The 13542-nt window shown below is 46.5% G+C and overlaps 1 protein-coding gene across 4 annotated transcripts in view; it reads left to right on the forward strand.

Annotated features, from left to right (window-relative positions):
- LOC127583128 (1-phosphatidylinositol 4,5-bisphosphate phosphodiesterase delta-3-like) overlaps positions 1 to 13542 on the forward strand; it is a 55798-nt gene that overhangs the window by 21415 nt on the left and 20841 nt on the right. For all 4 annotated transcript variants that reach the window (XM_052038908.1, XM_052038911.1, XM_052038910.1 and 1 more), the window contains exons 4-8: positions 1089 to 1218; positions 5881 to 6106; positions 6821 to 7022; positions 11902 to 12046; positions 13043 to 13195. In XM_052038908.1, coding sequence (XP_051894868.1) covers positions 1089 to 1218; positions 5881 to 6106; positions 6821 to 7022; positions 11902 to 12046; positions 13043 to 13195 — 856 coding nt within the window. The remainder of the gene's footprint in view (positions 1 to 1088; positions 1219 to 5880; positions 6107 to 6820; positions 7023 to 11901; positions 12047 to 13042; positions 13196 to 13542) is intronic.

Below are 13542 nucleotides of genomic sequence, written 5' to 3' on the forward strand. Positions count from 1 at the left end.
TTCAGTGGAGGATGATTAGAAAGAACACATGGGATAAATATTCTGGGTTGATGCCGGCAGAGTGATTTACTGACGCATTAAATTTATCCCACGGTAATGTTTTTGGCTCCGCTGACTCTGTCCACAAAGACATCTGCAGACAGTTCTGTATTTGCAAAAATACAGTGAGCAAAGGGTAGCAAGCACACCCCCGACAGACAGTCCCTGATGTCAGGGCCGAACCGGGGTCACTGGGGTGGGGAGGCTCAGTGGCAATCGTGGTGCCCATCTCGTTATGGATCTTGGGTAAATGCTTGAACAGTTCAGAACTTAGACCAGCTGCCTACTTATTAGCACTGGTCAAATACATTACAGATCTTTGAAGCAGAGATTTTATCTGGGCAAAGCTACATTAACAGACAATGGGAATCTGGTATTCAACATAGAGACTTGAATGTAAGATAATGTAAAGTTGCATTGAAATTGTGCAAAAAGGATATTTGGGCAAGTTAAAATATTAGGAACTGTCCTGGTAGCAAAGCAAGTGAAACAGCAGAGACTGACTCCTAGAGGGACATCAGATGTGCATCAGAGTAGAACTGGGGCATTAGAGATTCATTGTCAGGGAACTGGGGCAGCAGAGAAATAAGTTAAACAGGAAGAAAGGCTTAAAAATTGGTGATTTTTCACTGGAATTCACATAATGTAAAAGAGATTTTCAAATCTAAGCATGTTTGGAAAATGTTTAATGATAAAAGATTGGTAACTTAACAAATCAGGATTATATTAGAACATAATTTACTTCACCAGCAATATCCACAAAGGCATGGACTAAAATATTTATCAAAAAGGAATTGCATTCATATCAATAAAGGAAAAATGGTGAATGTGCAGTGACATGGGATTAGAGTGGAGAGCTGAAGCTGGAGGTCAGGGCAAATGTGGACATATGGGTTTCCCCAAGTCGTTATGTTGTACCAACAGATATACAGAGTTCATTGCCTTGCTTCAAGCCTTGCGATGATGTGTCTTTGCTGTGTGTGCTTCTGTTCCTTTTGATATTTTCAAAATACATACTACCTGTTCAGTTATTGCCTTAACTGCTGTACCTTGATTCATCAACACCTGCACAAGGCTGATAAAAATAATGACAACAAGATCAGCTTTAAGGAAATGAAAAATATGCTGAAAATGATCAATCTGAAAGTAAATGATGATTATGTCAACTTTCTCTTTCAGGTAAGTCCTTTGAGTGTGAAAGCTTGCTATTGCTTGTGTTGCTGTTGATATTGGAGCCAATGATGTCTGTGGAGAACCCAGGTGTAAGCCTGAGTGCATATTGGACCAGGGACTGACCTAATGGGGATGGGTGGGAATCGGGACCTTGAAAAACAAGCTGCAATGTTAGTGGTTTTACCTGATACATTTAGTCAGCATGGAAGAAAGAGAGACTTGCTCTTCTATAGTGCTTTCGCAACCTCAGGACCTCCAAATCCTGCAGACGGGAAGGTATTTCTGTCATGTAGGAGGCAGGGCAGCCAATTTGTTCCAAGTAAATGCCCAAACACCCACAGAGACGGCAATCAGGTAAGGCCCAGGTATTTGCTTTGAAGCAATATTGCTTAAGTGATAAATATTGGCCATCATGGAATTGTTTACATCTATCTGAGAGAGCAGGCATATCTTGGTTTAACCTTTTAACTGAGAGACAGTACTGTACTGGAGTGCTGACAATGCAATGGGACTTGGACAGCCTTCTGACTAAGTGCTAAGGTGCTCCCATGGAGCCCAGGTTGACACCTTTACCATTGCTTTACACTGACTTCCTGGCACTGGTGTACAGATCCCCCAAATGATGTCAACAGTTGTGCGACCCTCAAAATTGATTCTGGTGAGATTTGGTCAGAATCACAACTGCAGACATTCAGCCACAGAAGAAGCAGCTGTTAATGAAGCTGAAGTCTCACACTGAACGTTGTTCAAGGGGTCAAACACAGCTCTCTCGCAGTGTAGACAGAGTGCTGCACAGTCATCTGCAAAGCTGACCTCACGTAGACCAGCCCTGACTGGGATAACCAGGGACCACACCCCCAGGTGGTTTCAGCAGGTTCCCCTTGAAGTGAGGAGGCTGGAAATGCCAGAAGAAATCCTGGATGAAGAGATGTGGTTCCATGTTCAACGGATTGGAATTGAGAGACGTCAGACAGAAGAGTTGACACTAAGACATTCTCCACCTTTCCTCACAGCTTTGACCTCAGGAAGTAGTCCTTAAAGGTTGCACTACAACAGAGCCAGTGGTTTCTCATCCAGGGGGAGTGTTGGCAAGGAACAAGTGCTTGCTTCAATGGTGGGAGGGATGAGGCTTGGTCCTCTCGGTGGGAGGGCTCCGGAAGTCCACGGCAGAACTTAAATGGTAAATGACAGGGCCCTGGGGAATGTTGTAGAACAGAGGGGTACAAGTACATAGTTTCCTGAAAGTGGCGACACTACTGGTATTGGTATTGGTTTACTATTGTCACTTGTACTGGGGTACAGTGAAAAACTTGTCTTGCGTACTGATCGTACAGGTCAATTCATTACACAGTGCAGTTACATTGAGTTAGTACAGAGTGCATTGCTGTAGTACAGGTAAAAACAGTAACAGTACAGAGTAAAGTGTCACAACTACAGAGGAAGTACAATGCAGGTAGACAATAAGTAGAGGCGAAGAAGGCATATAGCATTCTTGCCTTCATTAGGCATTGAGTACAAGAGTTGGGGTGTGGTGCTCCAGCTGTAGAGGACATTGGTGAGACCGCACTTGGAGTACTGTGTGCAGTGCTGGTCGCCATACTGTAGGAAGGATGTGATTAAGCTCGAGAAGGTGCAGAAAAGATTCAGAAGTATGTTGCTAGGACTGGAGGGCTTGAGTTTAATGAGAGGGTAGAGGGGCTGGGACTGTTCTCCCTGGGGTGCAGGAGGCTGAGGCATGACCTTATAAAGGTTTATAATATCCTGAGGGGCATTGATAAGGTGGATGGTCACGGACTTGTCTCAGGGTAGGAGAGTCTAAAACTAGAAGTCGTAGGTCTAAGATGAGTTAAAAGACATTCAGACAGGTTCATGGACAGGAAGGGTTTCGGGGGATATCGGCCAAATGCAGTAAAATGGGGCTAGCTCAGGAAGACACCTTGGTTGACATGGACGAGTTGGGCCAAAGGGCCTGTTTCTATGTTGCATAACTCAATAACTCTCTAACCCATGCCAGGACACCGGTAGATGTTGGATGTGACACTTTGGCGTTTCAAGGGAATATTTGAATATTGATTAATAAATGCATAAAACATCACGCCCACAAACTATCGTTACTAATGCTATCGTACACCGAGAGGCACAGTGAGATGCAAACTTTGCAGTTTGATTGAACAGGTGAATTCTTATCCCCCTTGGTTTTCAGTCTACAGACACACGGTTGAGATGATCTTGCTCTATCGCTGTCTCTGAACTGCCCTCCTGTTAACCTGTTGAATGAACTGACACCTTGTTAAATTGCCATTGTCATGCACCAGTGACTACGTATTGGCTTCACTTTACTTCTTAGGCCATTTGGTATAAGTGAATATAAAGTGAATATAGTTGGAAGCAGATTAACGGAGCAGATTGGCCAAAGCCTTGGTTAGGGTTTTAGCCTCTGTTTAGCTAAATATGCATTTTTTTTAATGGGACAACCTGTATCTGGGTCCCTTTAAATGAGCTTGAAAACCAGGCAATGGTGTTAAACTGTTTAATGCTTTTTAATACTGTCCATAAAATGACTAGGAGATTACTGGTACCAACAGATCCCAGGGGATGGATTTATCAGCAAATGTTATGAGTGTTTAATTCTAATCTGTTTATGCCGATCAAAGCAAGAAGTTCATGTCCCTTTGAGCTTCTGTCTTTTGTAAGAAGATAGCACAGCGTTAACCTTACTGGTCTCGTAGTTTGGTCTCAGCTGCTGCCTGGGAGATACAAGGCTGGAAACTGGATTTCACCCATTTATGGGTTGTTGACTGGATGTTGTGTTTCGGTGGGACAGAAGGGGAGGGGGGGTGGGGTGGGCAGCCACTGCAATAATTGTGAGACTGGGCGTTCCTTGCTGTAACTGATCACTGGAATGGTTTTCTCCCATTCAAAAGCACTGAAGCATGAGCTGTGCATTTACAGCGTGTGTTGTTCACTGGAGCACAGGTCAGCTCGAATAAAGTGCATGAAAAGCAAAACAGCTGCAGATCCTGGAAACTGGAATAAAAATAGGGAATGTTGGTAATACATGTCAGATCAGGCAGCATCTGTGGATGGGCATAGAGCACAGAAACAGGCCCTTCGGCCCACCAAGTCCGTGCCAACCATCAGCCACCCAATTATCCTAATCCCCTGTTATTCTCCTAATGTTCCCATTAACTCCCCCCAGATCCTACCACTCACCTACACACCTGGGATATCTACAGTGGGCAGTTAACCCACCAACCTGCAGATCTTTGGGATGTGGGAGGAAACCGGAGCAGCCAAAGGAAACCCGTGGGGTCACAGGGAGAATGTGCAAACTCCACTCAGGCAGCACTGGGGGTCAGGCGGAAATGTGGGTCGCTGGAGTTGTGAAGCAGCTGAGAACAGATAAAAGGTGGCCCACCTGAAATGAACTCTGCTTTGCTTCTCTACAGATGCCGTCTGACTCACTGGGTGATTCCAGGGTTTTCTGTTTTTATTGCACTTAGAATGCTCCAGTGCAGCCACATTGGGAAGGTCAAGGTCGCCCGGAGGTGGGGGGTGGGTGGGGATGGGAAGGAGGGAATCTGTGGGATATCAGGGGAGAGGGGTGGTGGGGAACTGGATGCCTAACACTGGAGTTGCACTGAGGGACTCGGTGTAGTCATCTTCCTCTGTGCTGGCCATGTGCAGAAGGCCAGTGCTTGGAAACGAATGTGAAGGCACCACCAGCGTGCTCAGAGGAACTCTTCAGATCACTTTTCTTACCTTTGTGTGATTTGCTCCTTGCTTAACAGTGAGTGAACAACGCAGGTCATAGGTTGTGAGGTTTGTTGGTCATTTCTCATGATAAGTCCGAAGTGTGTTGGTGTCAACACGTGTGTGAAATTATGAGGCGGTGAAACATCCACTCGGGTCAGTGATCACAGCACTTGTCTGGGTCAGTGGGACATAAGTGCAGAATGGGGGCAAACACTTTAAGAAATGAGGAGAACAATTTCCCTGAACAGTTAACTCTTCAACATTACTGGCACAGATTGGTCCCATTTCTAAGCTTTGAGTTCAAATCCCACCATAACAGAAAACATTTAAATTAAAACTATCTAGAAACTACTGGACTGCCACTTGAATCACCCATGTCCTTAAGTGAAGAAGGTCTCCTATCCTTAGCTGGCCTGGTGAAAATGTGACTCATAATGTGTTGACTCATAACCCAACAAACCATTTAATTCAAGAGCAACAGATGATGAGCAGGAAGTGTTGGTTGTGCCAGCAATGCCGGTGTCCTGGGAAAGAATAGATAAAAGCTTTTAATAACATCTTTTTTAATAATAGCTTTTAATAGTATCTTGTTAACGTGGTGACAGCGTGTCATTGCTCTCTGACGATTTCGGGTATGTTGTGTGTTAACTCGCCCACGTGCACCTGTGTGCTACAATCCTTGCTTTTCTTGGGCAATACCCACAGCGATGTTGTGTCAGTGAAGCATGAAGAAGGTGGATGAAACCCATTTGGAATCAGAGAGGTCAGCTGCTGGTTAATTTAGCAAAGCTCTGGCAGAGCTGTTCCTTATCTTTATGTGTTAATAATTCATGGAACATAGTTGATATTCCTGTCACATTCTCTGTACCAATGACAATATCTCACTCTAAACCTGGGCAAACCTTCTTTCAGCAATGTGACAAGTCCAAGACAAACAAACTAGAAGAACATGAGATCGAGGAGTTCTGCAAGCTCCTGATGCAGCGGCCAGAATTGGAACAAATCTTCCAGCATTTCTCAGGCAAGGAGCAAAGGCTGACCATTGATGGGCTGGAACTTTTCCTGAAAGAACAGAAGGAGATGGTTACGAAGGAAAATTGTTTGAACGTCATGCAGAAATATGGACTTCATGATAACGGTATGGCAAATGTTGAAGGCCACTGTGTGTGTCCAACTTGATCCAAACATTATCTCATCTTTTCTGGTGGGGCTGTGAGAAGCTGAGCACTGATGTGAGGTTCATTGCTAATTGGCCTTGTCCCTTTAAACAGCTTTACTTTCCTGTTAATTGTGAGGAAGAACTGGGAAAGGTGTTTTTGATAATGGGAGGATTGAGCCTGAAATGGTAGGAAATGGAGGGGGATGCCTAGGATTGAGTTTTGTGTTTCTGTTGTATGATAAGGAAAGGGTCAAGGTTAGAGATCTCTGACTTGCCTCCCATTGAGGATGAGTCACAGAGAGGGGTGGTAAGGAGTGTCATCAGATGGAAAGTTGGAAACAGGTGAATTGTTCACATATAATGCTCACTGCACAGTTGTGATAAGGGTGGGCCAGGGAGGATTCGATGAGGTCCTAGTGTATAGATCCTTCATGCTTCCAAATCTTAAGTCCACTTTCCCATCATCGCAGAACCATGGGACTCCTGAGGTTCCAAACTGGGGAACACGTTACTGCAATGTTCAGGGGCACTCTCTTCATTTGCTGTCAATGTTTGCAGAGTTCTGGCAGAACCCCAGTGTCCTTGAAGAGTTAGATTTGGATTCCTAAGACACCTAGGTACAGCAGTACCGGTACATGACCCTGCAACATTTGTCTCAGAGGTAGTAACCTGGAAACTGTTTCCTATCTACAGGCAAACTGAACCAGGCCTTGACCCTAGATGGCTTCATGATGTACTTGCTGTCTCCTGAAGGGAACATTTTTAACCCCGACCATGACCAGGTCTACCAGGACATGACCCAACCACTCAGCCACTACTTCATTTCAACCTCTCATAACACCTATCTGATGGAAGACCAGCTGGGAGGACCAAGCAGTACTGAGGCGTACATCAGGTAATCACAAAGTACATGAGTTTACTGCACTGAAGCAGGACGTTTGTCACAACTGGTCCAGGCCTATGGGTGTATTCCATGAGAGCCCCCGGCACTCTCCTTCATCGGATGCCTTCAACATACCCTTCTATTCCTTTCTTGTTCATATATTTATCCAACCTGCCCTTGGATACATCTTTACAATTCACCTGATTACTCTGGTGTGGTGGGTTCCACAATCTCACCATTCTCCAGTGAAGACATTTCCTCTGAGTTTTATATTCTCCCATTTGAAGTGAACCCTGATGCTTTAGTTGCTTAACCCCCATCGTCACTTCCAGTGAGCCCCCCACGTGTACATCCCACTGCCTCCCCAGCTGATTGCTTCACTACTTCAACACATGCTTCAAAGTTGGATCACCCATTTTTGGTGGCCCAACTTTTGCAATTAAACACCCGCTGCACCTTTCACACGTTGGGAGGCAAGTCGGTGATAGAACCATAGAACCATAGAACAATACAGCACAATACAGGCCCTTCGGCCCACCATGTTGTGCCGACCTTCAAACCACTCCTAAGACTATCTAACCCCTTCCTCCCACATATCCCTCATCTTAAATTCCTCCATATGCTTATCTAACAATCTCTTGAACTTGACCAACGTGTCAGCCTCCACCACCACCCCAGGCAGCGCATTCCACACACCAACCACTCTCTGGGTGAAAAACCTCCCTCTGACATCTCCCTTGAACTTCCCACCCATTACCTTAAAGCCATGCCCTCTTGTATTGAGCATTGGTGCCCTGGGAAAGAGGTGCTGGCTGTCCACTCTATCTATTCCTCTTAATATTTTGTATACCTCTATCATGTCTCCCCTCATCCTCCTTCTCTCCAATGAGTAAAGCCCTAGCTCCTTTAGTCTTTCTTCATAATCCATACTCTCTAATCCAGGCAGCATCCTGGTAAATCTCCTCTGCACCCTTTCCAACGCCTCCACATCCTTCCAATAATGAGGTGACCAGAACTGGACACAGTACTCTAAGTGTGATCTTAAAGAGAATTATGGAGATAAGCAGAAACAGGGGTGGGGAAGGAAGGTAATGGTGAACGGATCCCCAGGTGGGAACCCCTGAAGAGGAGGGTGCCCTGTACTGGGGGGTTGCCTCTGACTGAGGTGTTTGAGACCTGGGGGTTTCTGTGATGGATGCTTCGATCTGTTCTCAGCACTGCTGGCATCAGAGTTCCATTGCAGTAAAATGACCAGGGGTTCCTATAATGTATACCATCAATAGCCAAACCTCACAGGATTCACTACTTTCAGCACAGTGAACATCTTGTGTCAATGACCATTAAAAATGAAGACCGTAGATCTGATTTTTGATGCAATTACTGTCCGTAAGCAATTGATAAGTGGCATGGTCATTGACGACACAATCACGCATGTGAAGTAGAGTGGGGAAGTGACGCCTGTGCCAGGGCGACAGGGATTGCTTGGTCCAAGTTCCCACTGGGCAGGACCTAGTATAGGAGTTGGGATGTTATGGTGAGGTTGTATAAGACATTGGTAAGACATTGGTGAGGCCAAATTTGGAGTACTGTGTGCAGTTCTGGTCACCTAACTATAGGAAGGATATCAGTAAGATTGAAAGTGTGCAGAGATTTACTGGAATGTTGCCGGGTCTTCAGGCATTGAGTTACAGGGAAAGATTGAACAGGTCAGGACTTTATTCCTTGGAGCGTTGAAGAATGAGGGGAGATTTGACAGAGGTTTACAAAATTATGAGGGGTGTAGTCAGAGTAAATGCGAGTAGGCTCTTTCCACCTAGATTAGGTGAGATAAGTACGAGAGGACATGGCTTTAAGGTGAAAGGGGAAAGGTTTAGGGGGAACATTAGGGGGAACTTCTTCACTCAGGGAGTGGTGGGAGTGTGGAACGAGCTGACATCTGACGTGGTAAATGCGGGCTCACTCTTAAGAATAAATTGGATAGATACATGGACAGGAGAGGTCTGGAGGGTTATGGACTGGGTGCAGGTCAATGGGACTAGTGGAATAATGTTTTGGCACAGACTAGAAGGGCCAAATGGCCTTTTTTCTGTGTTGTAGTGTTCTATGGTTCTACAGAGGAAATGGGCGCAAACACTTCAAAAGAACACAAGGAGGCAGGACAAGGCCACACCTGCCCCGCCAATAAGATCATGGCTGATCTGTGCTGGCCTCAACTCCTCTTCTGTGCCAGTTCCCCAGAACCCTCAATTCCTCGATCTTTCAAATATTTGTCTACATCTACCTTAAATATATCTATTGGTCTGGTCTCCACCGCCTGCTGGGGCAGAGAATTCCAGAGATTCACCACCTCTTGGGAGAAGAAATTTTTCCGCACATTTTTTGCATGCTTTACCCATTTGTAAAAGGTGCATATGCAATTTCTAGGCATTATTTTCCAATGAATATGGTGCCTCCTTAATTTTACCAAAATACACCATCTTCCACTTACCAATATTTGTAGGACATTGGAATGTTATAGAACATAGAACAGTGCAGCACAGGAACAGGCCCTTTGCCCCACCGTGTCTGTGCCTTAAATTTATCTCATCTGCCTGCACATGGTCCATATCCTGCCTGTTAATCTGCCTGTCTAAATTCCTCTTACACTTTGCTATCATACCTGCTTCTGCCACCTCCCCTGACAGCTGTTCCAGGCACCTACTGTGTGTAAAAAAAACTCACCCCTCAGATCCCTTTCAAAACTCCTTCCTCATTTTAAAATGACACCCCCTTGTGTTTGACACCCCTACCATGGAAAAAAGATTTTGATTATCTCCCCTTTCTGTTCCTGCCATAAAATTCCACACCTCTATCAGGTCAGCCCTCAGCCTCCTTCACTCCAGGGAAAACAAACCCAGCCTGTCCAATCTCTCTCCATAACTAAAGTCCTCTACCCCAGGCAACATCCCGGTGAATCACCTCTGCATGTTCTCCAGTGCAATTATATCCTTCCTATAGTGCGGTGGCAGGAATTGTGGACCATGCTCCAAATGCAGTCTAACCATCGTTTTGTAAAGTTGTGGGGGAATGGGGAGTGAGGCTGATGGCTAGGGACCGTGATACCATGGAGCCAAAGCCAATGGCTTCAGTCTTCAGTACACCTGAGGTTGAGAGACAGACAAACAATATGGAGACAATATGGAGGCAGAGGAGGGTGGGAAAGGCTGATAAATTGGATGAGGGTGTCAGTGTTTTGATTGTGGAATCTGCTGTCAGTCCCGTGGATGTTGTTACTGAGGAGCTGGGTGTCAATGAGAGGCCAAAAAGACGTCTTTCCAGGTTGTTCTGTTGGTAAGGTGAAAGAGGTAAGTGTGTAGCCAGGTGAGGGCAGTGCTGCTGAGCTGGACATTGGACAGAGCTAGTCAAGGAGGATGTGTCACTAAATCAGTTGGCACGGTGGCACAGAGATTAGCACTGCTGCCTCACAGCTCCAGTGATCTGTGTTCAATCCTGACCTCGGGTGCTGTCTGTGGAGTTTGCACGTTCTCCCTAAGTCTCCCCAGGTACTGCAGTTTCGTCCCACATCCCAGAGACGAGTGGGTTGGTAGGATAATCGGCTCCTGCAAGTTGCCTCTACTGTGGGTGTGTGGCAGGAGCACTGAGGGCATTTGATAGGGATGTGAGAGGGAACAGTGCGATTAGTGTAGGTGGGAGTTTGATGGTTGGCACGGACTGTATCAATCCATCAAAGACTGCAGACAGTGGTGAGAGGTAGAACTTGCCTCAGCCAGCCAGGTTGGATGCCATTTGTGACTTTGATAAGAGCCATTTCAGTACAGTGGGAGATAGTTACCTTTGTAAGTTGATTCCTGTGAGGACAAGAAGATCCAATATATGGTTCAGCAAGATCAGACGGTAGCCAGAACTGCAGGTGAGGGCTATCCCTGGAAAATTGGTAGATGTACCGAGCTACAGTGAAAATCTTTGTTTTGCATGCCATCCATACAGATCATTTTATTACAACAGTGCATTGAGGTAGTACAAGGGAAAAATGCAGAATAAAGTGTTACAGTTACAGAGAAAGTGCAGTGTAGGTAGACAATAACAGGTAGATTTTGAGGTTAGGAGTCCATCTATTCGTACTAGGGAACCGTTCAATAGTCTTATAACAGCGGCATAGAAGCTGTCCTTGAGCCTGGTGGTACGTGCTTTCACATTTTTGTATCTTCTGCCCGATGGGAGGGGGGAGAAGAGACAATGTCTGGGCTGGGTGGGGTCTTTGATTGAGTTGGCTGCTTTACTGAGGCAGTGAGAAGTGTAGACAGGGTCCATGGAGGGGAGGCTGGTTTCCGTGATGTGCTGAGCTGTGTCCACAACTCCCTGGGCCAGAGGCAAGGGTTTTACTGAGGACGGAGGCCAGGTAAGAGGGTGAAAGTGTGATGGAGCAGGACCAGGGGCTGCGAACATATCGTGGTGCGTTGAGACGTTTGGGAACGTGAGGGTGTCATTGTGTTTAAGCTGGGAGAGTCTCCAGGGACAACGGCAGCGGTGAGTTAGGGGATGTGGTTCAGAGGCAGACGTGGGAGATGGGTGGATCCAGCACCAGCGCTGTGATCCCGATGGCGGTTTCGGGGAGTGGAGAGCCGTGTGAGGGGGCTGGCTGGAGGACATGACCATGGAATGGGTGGGTGGGTGTATATGGAAGGACCGTTTGGGGTGGTGGAACGATGTTGGGCAGAGATGGACAGGGCGATGAGATGACATGGAAGTGCACATCACCAAAGTGAAAGGTCGTTTGGGACAATTATCCCATGAACGACACCATTCCCAGCTGGCTCCACGCCTCCATTGTTGAATAAAGTGGTTACGTGAATTCAGTGTGTGCAATACGTGGACATTCAATGTTTTCCAGAGCTCTGCTGAGGGGCTGTCGCTGTGTGGAATTGGACTGCTGGGAGGGGCCGAACGGAGAGCCAATCATCTACCATGGATACACCCTCACCTCAAAAATCCTCTTCAAGAGCGTCATCACAACGATCCGGGATTACGCCTTCACGGTAAGACGACAGAGAGCGTCCTGGTTTCCGACTGTCGTACCTTAGGGCTGTCCCTGGTAATTCTTGTGACTGGGGGTCAGTTGACAGAGATCGTGTCCGGTGTTAGAGCAGAGCGCTTGTTCCCTGAGCACATGAATCCTTGCTGTGTGCATTACCATTTCTTATCCTATCAGTCCATGTAGGTCCAGACACACCTTATGCCATTACTGTGGATCATGCATGGAGCTAATATAATCATTGTACTCCAGTGAAGATATCGAAACATTGCACCTTTAGTGGATGCTTCAGCTCACTGAAAGAGCTGATAGTCACTGGCGAACAGGCCCGTACTGAAGGAATTGATTCTCACTGGGTTTCTCACTGCTGTGTGGTAACGAGAGAGATTTATTAGTCACATGTACAATGAAATGCATCTTTTGCGTAGAGTGTTCTGGGGGCAGCCTGCAAGTGTTGCCACGCTTCTGGCACCAATATAGCATGCCCACAACTTCCTAACCTGTACGTCTTTGGAATATGGGAGGAAACCGGAGCACCCGGAGGAAACCCACGCAGACACGGGGAGAACGTACAAATTCCTGAGGCATCCACTGCAAACTAAAGGTGCAATGTTTCGATATCTTCACTGGAGTACAATGATTATATTAGCTCCATGCATGATCCACAGTAATGGCATAAAGTGTGTCTGGACCTACATGGACTGATAGGATAAGAAATGGTAATGCACACAGCAAAGATTCATTTGCTCAGGGAACAAGCGCTCTGCTCTAACACTGGACACGGTCTCTGTCAACTGACCCTCAGTCACAGGAATTACCAGGGAAGGCCCTAAGGTACAGACAGCGGCGGGAATTGAACCTGTGTCACTGGCGCTGTAATAACGTTACCCTAACCGCTACACTACCGTGCCTGCCCTGGTAACCTGCTGAAGGTTAACAGTGTCTGTAGAATTGCATATTGAACATGCCTTTGCTAAATGGGATGTTCACCTCTCCGCAGGTCTCTCCGTATCCTGTCATCCTGTCCCTGGAGAACCACTGTGGCAAGGAGCAGCAGGCAGTCATGGCCCGGCACTTGAAGGGAATCCTCGGCGACATGCTGGTCACGGCCACGATCGATGGTAAAGATCCAAAGGAGCTTCCCTCACCTGAGGTAAACATGTGGGCCAGGACTGTTGTTTCTCCTGCGTGGTCACTTTATGCAGTGTGAGTGGGGTATTGTGGAGCCACCCTCTACTATTAGTAAATCAACTTCTCCTCCATTACTTTACTATCTGTGGTCATAAACTCAGAATGAAAATAGGAGCCACTTGTTGAGTGAGTTACATCGTGGGCACAGACTACCAGCATGATGACTGAAGGAGGCCACTCAGCCCACCGGGTCTGTACCATGTGAAAGTCCACATTTGCCCCACAATTCTACAAATTCCATCCCTTCGGATGTTTATCTAGCTCCCTCTTAAATTCTACAACTGAATTTGCCTCCACTGTTCCCCCTGG

Source organism: Pristis pectinata, chromosome 25, assembly GCF_009764475.1.
Source record: "Pristis pectinata isolate sPriPec2 chromosome 25, sPriPec2.1.pri, whole genome shotgun sequence".
NCBI classification, from domain to species: Eukaryota; Metazoa; Chordata; class Chondrichthyes; order Rhinopristiformes; family Pristidae; genus Pristis; species Pristis pectinata.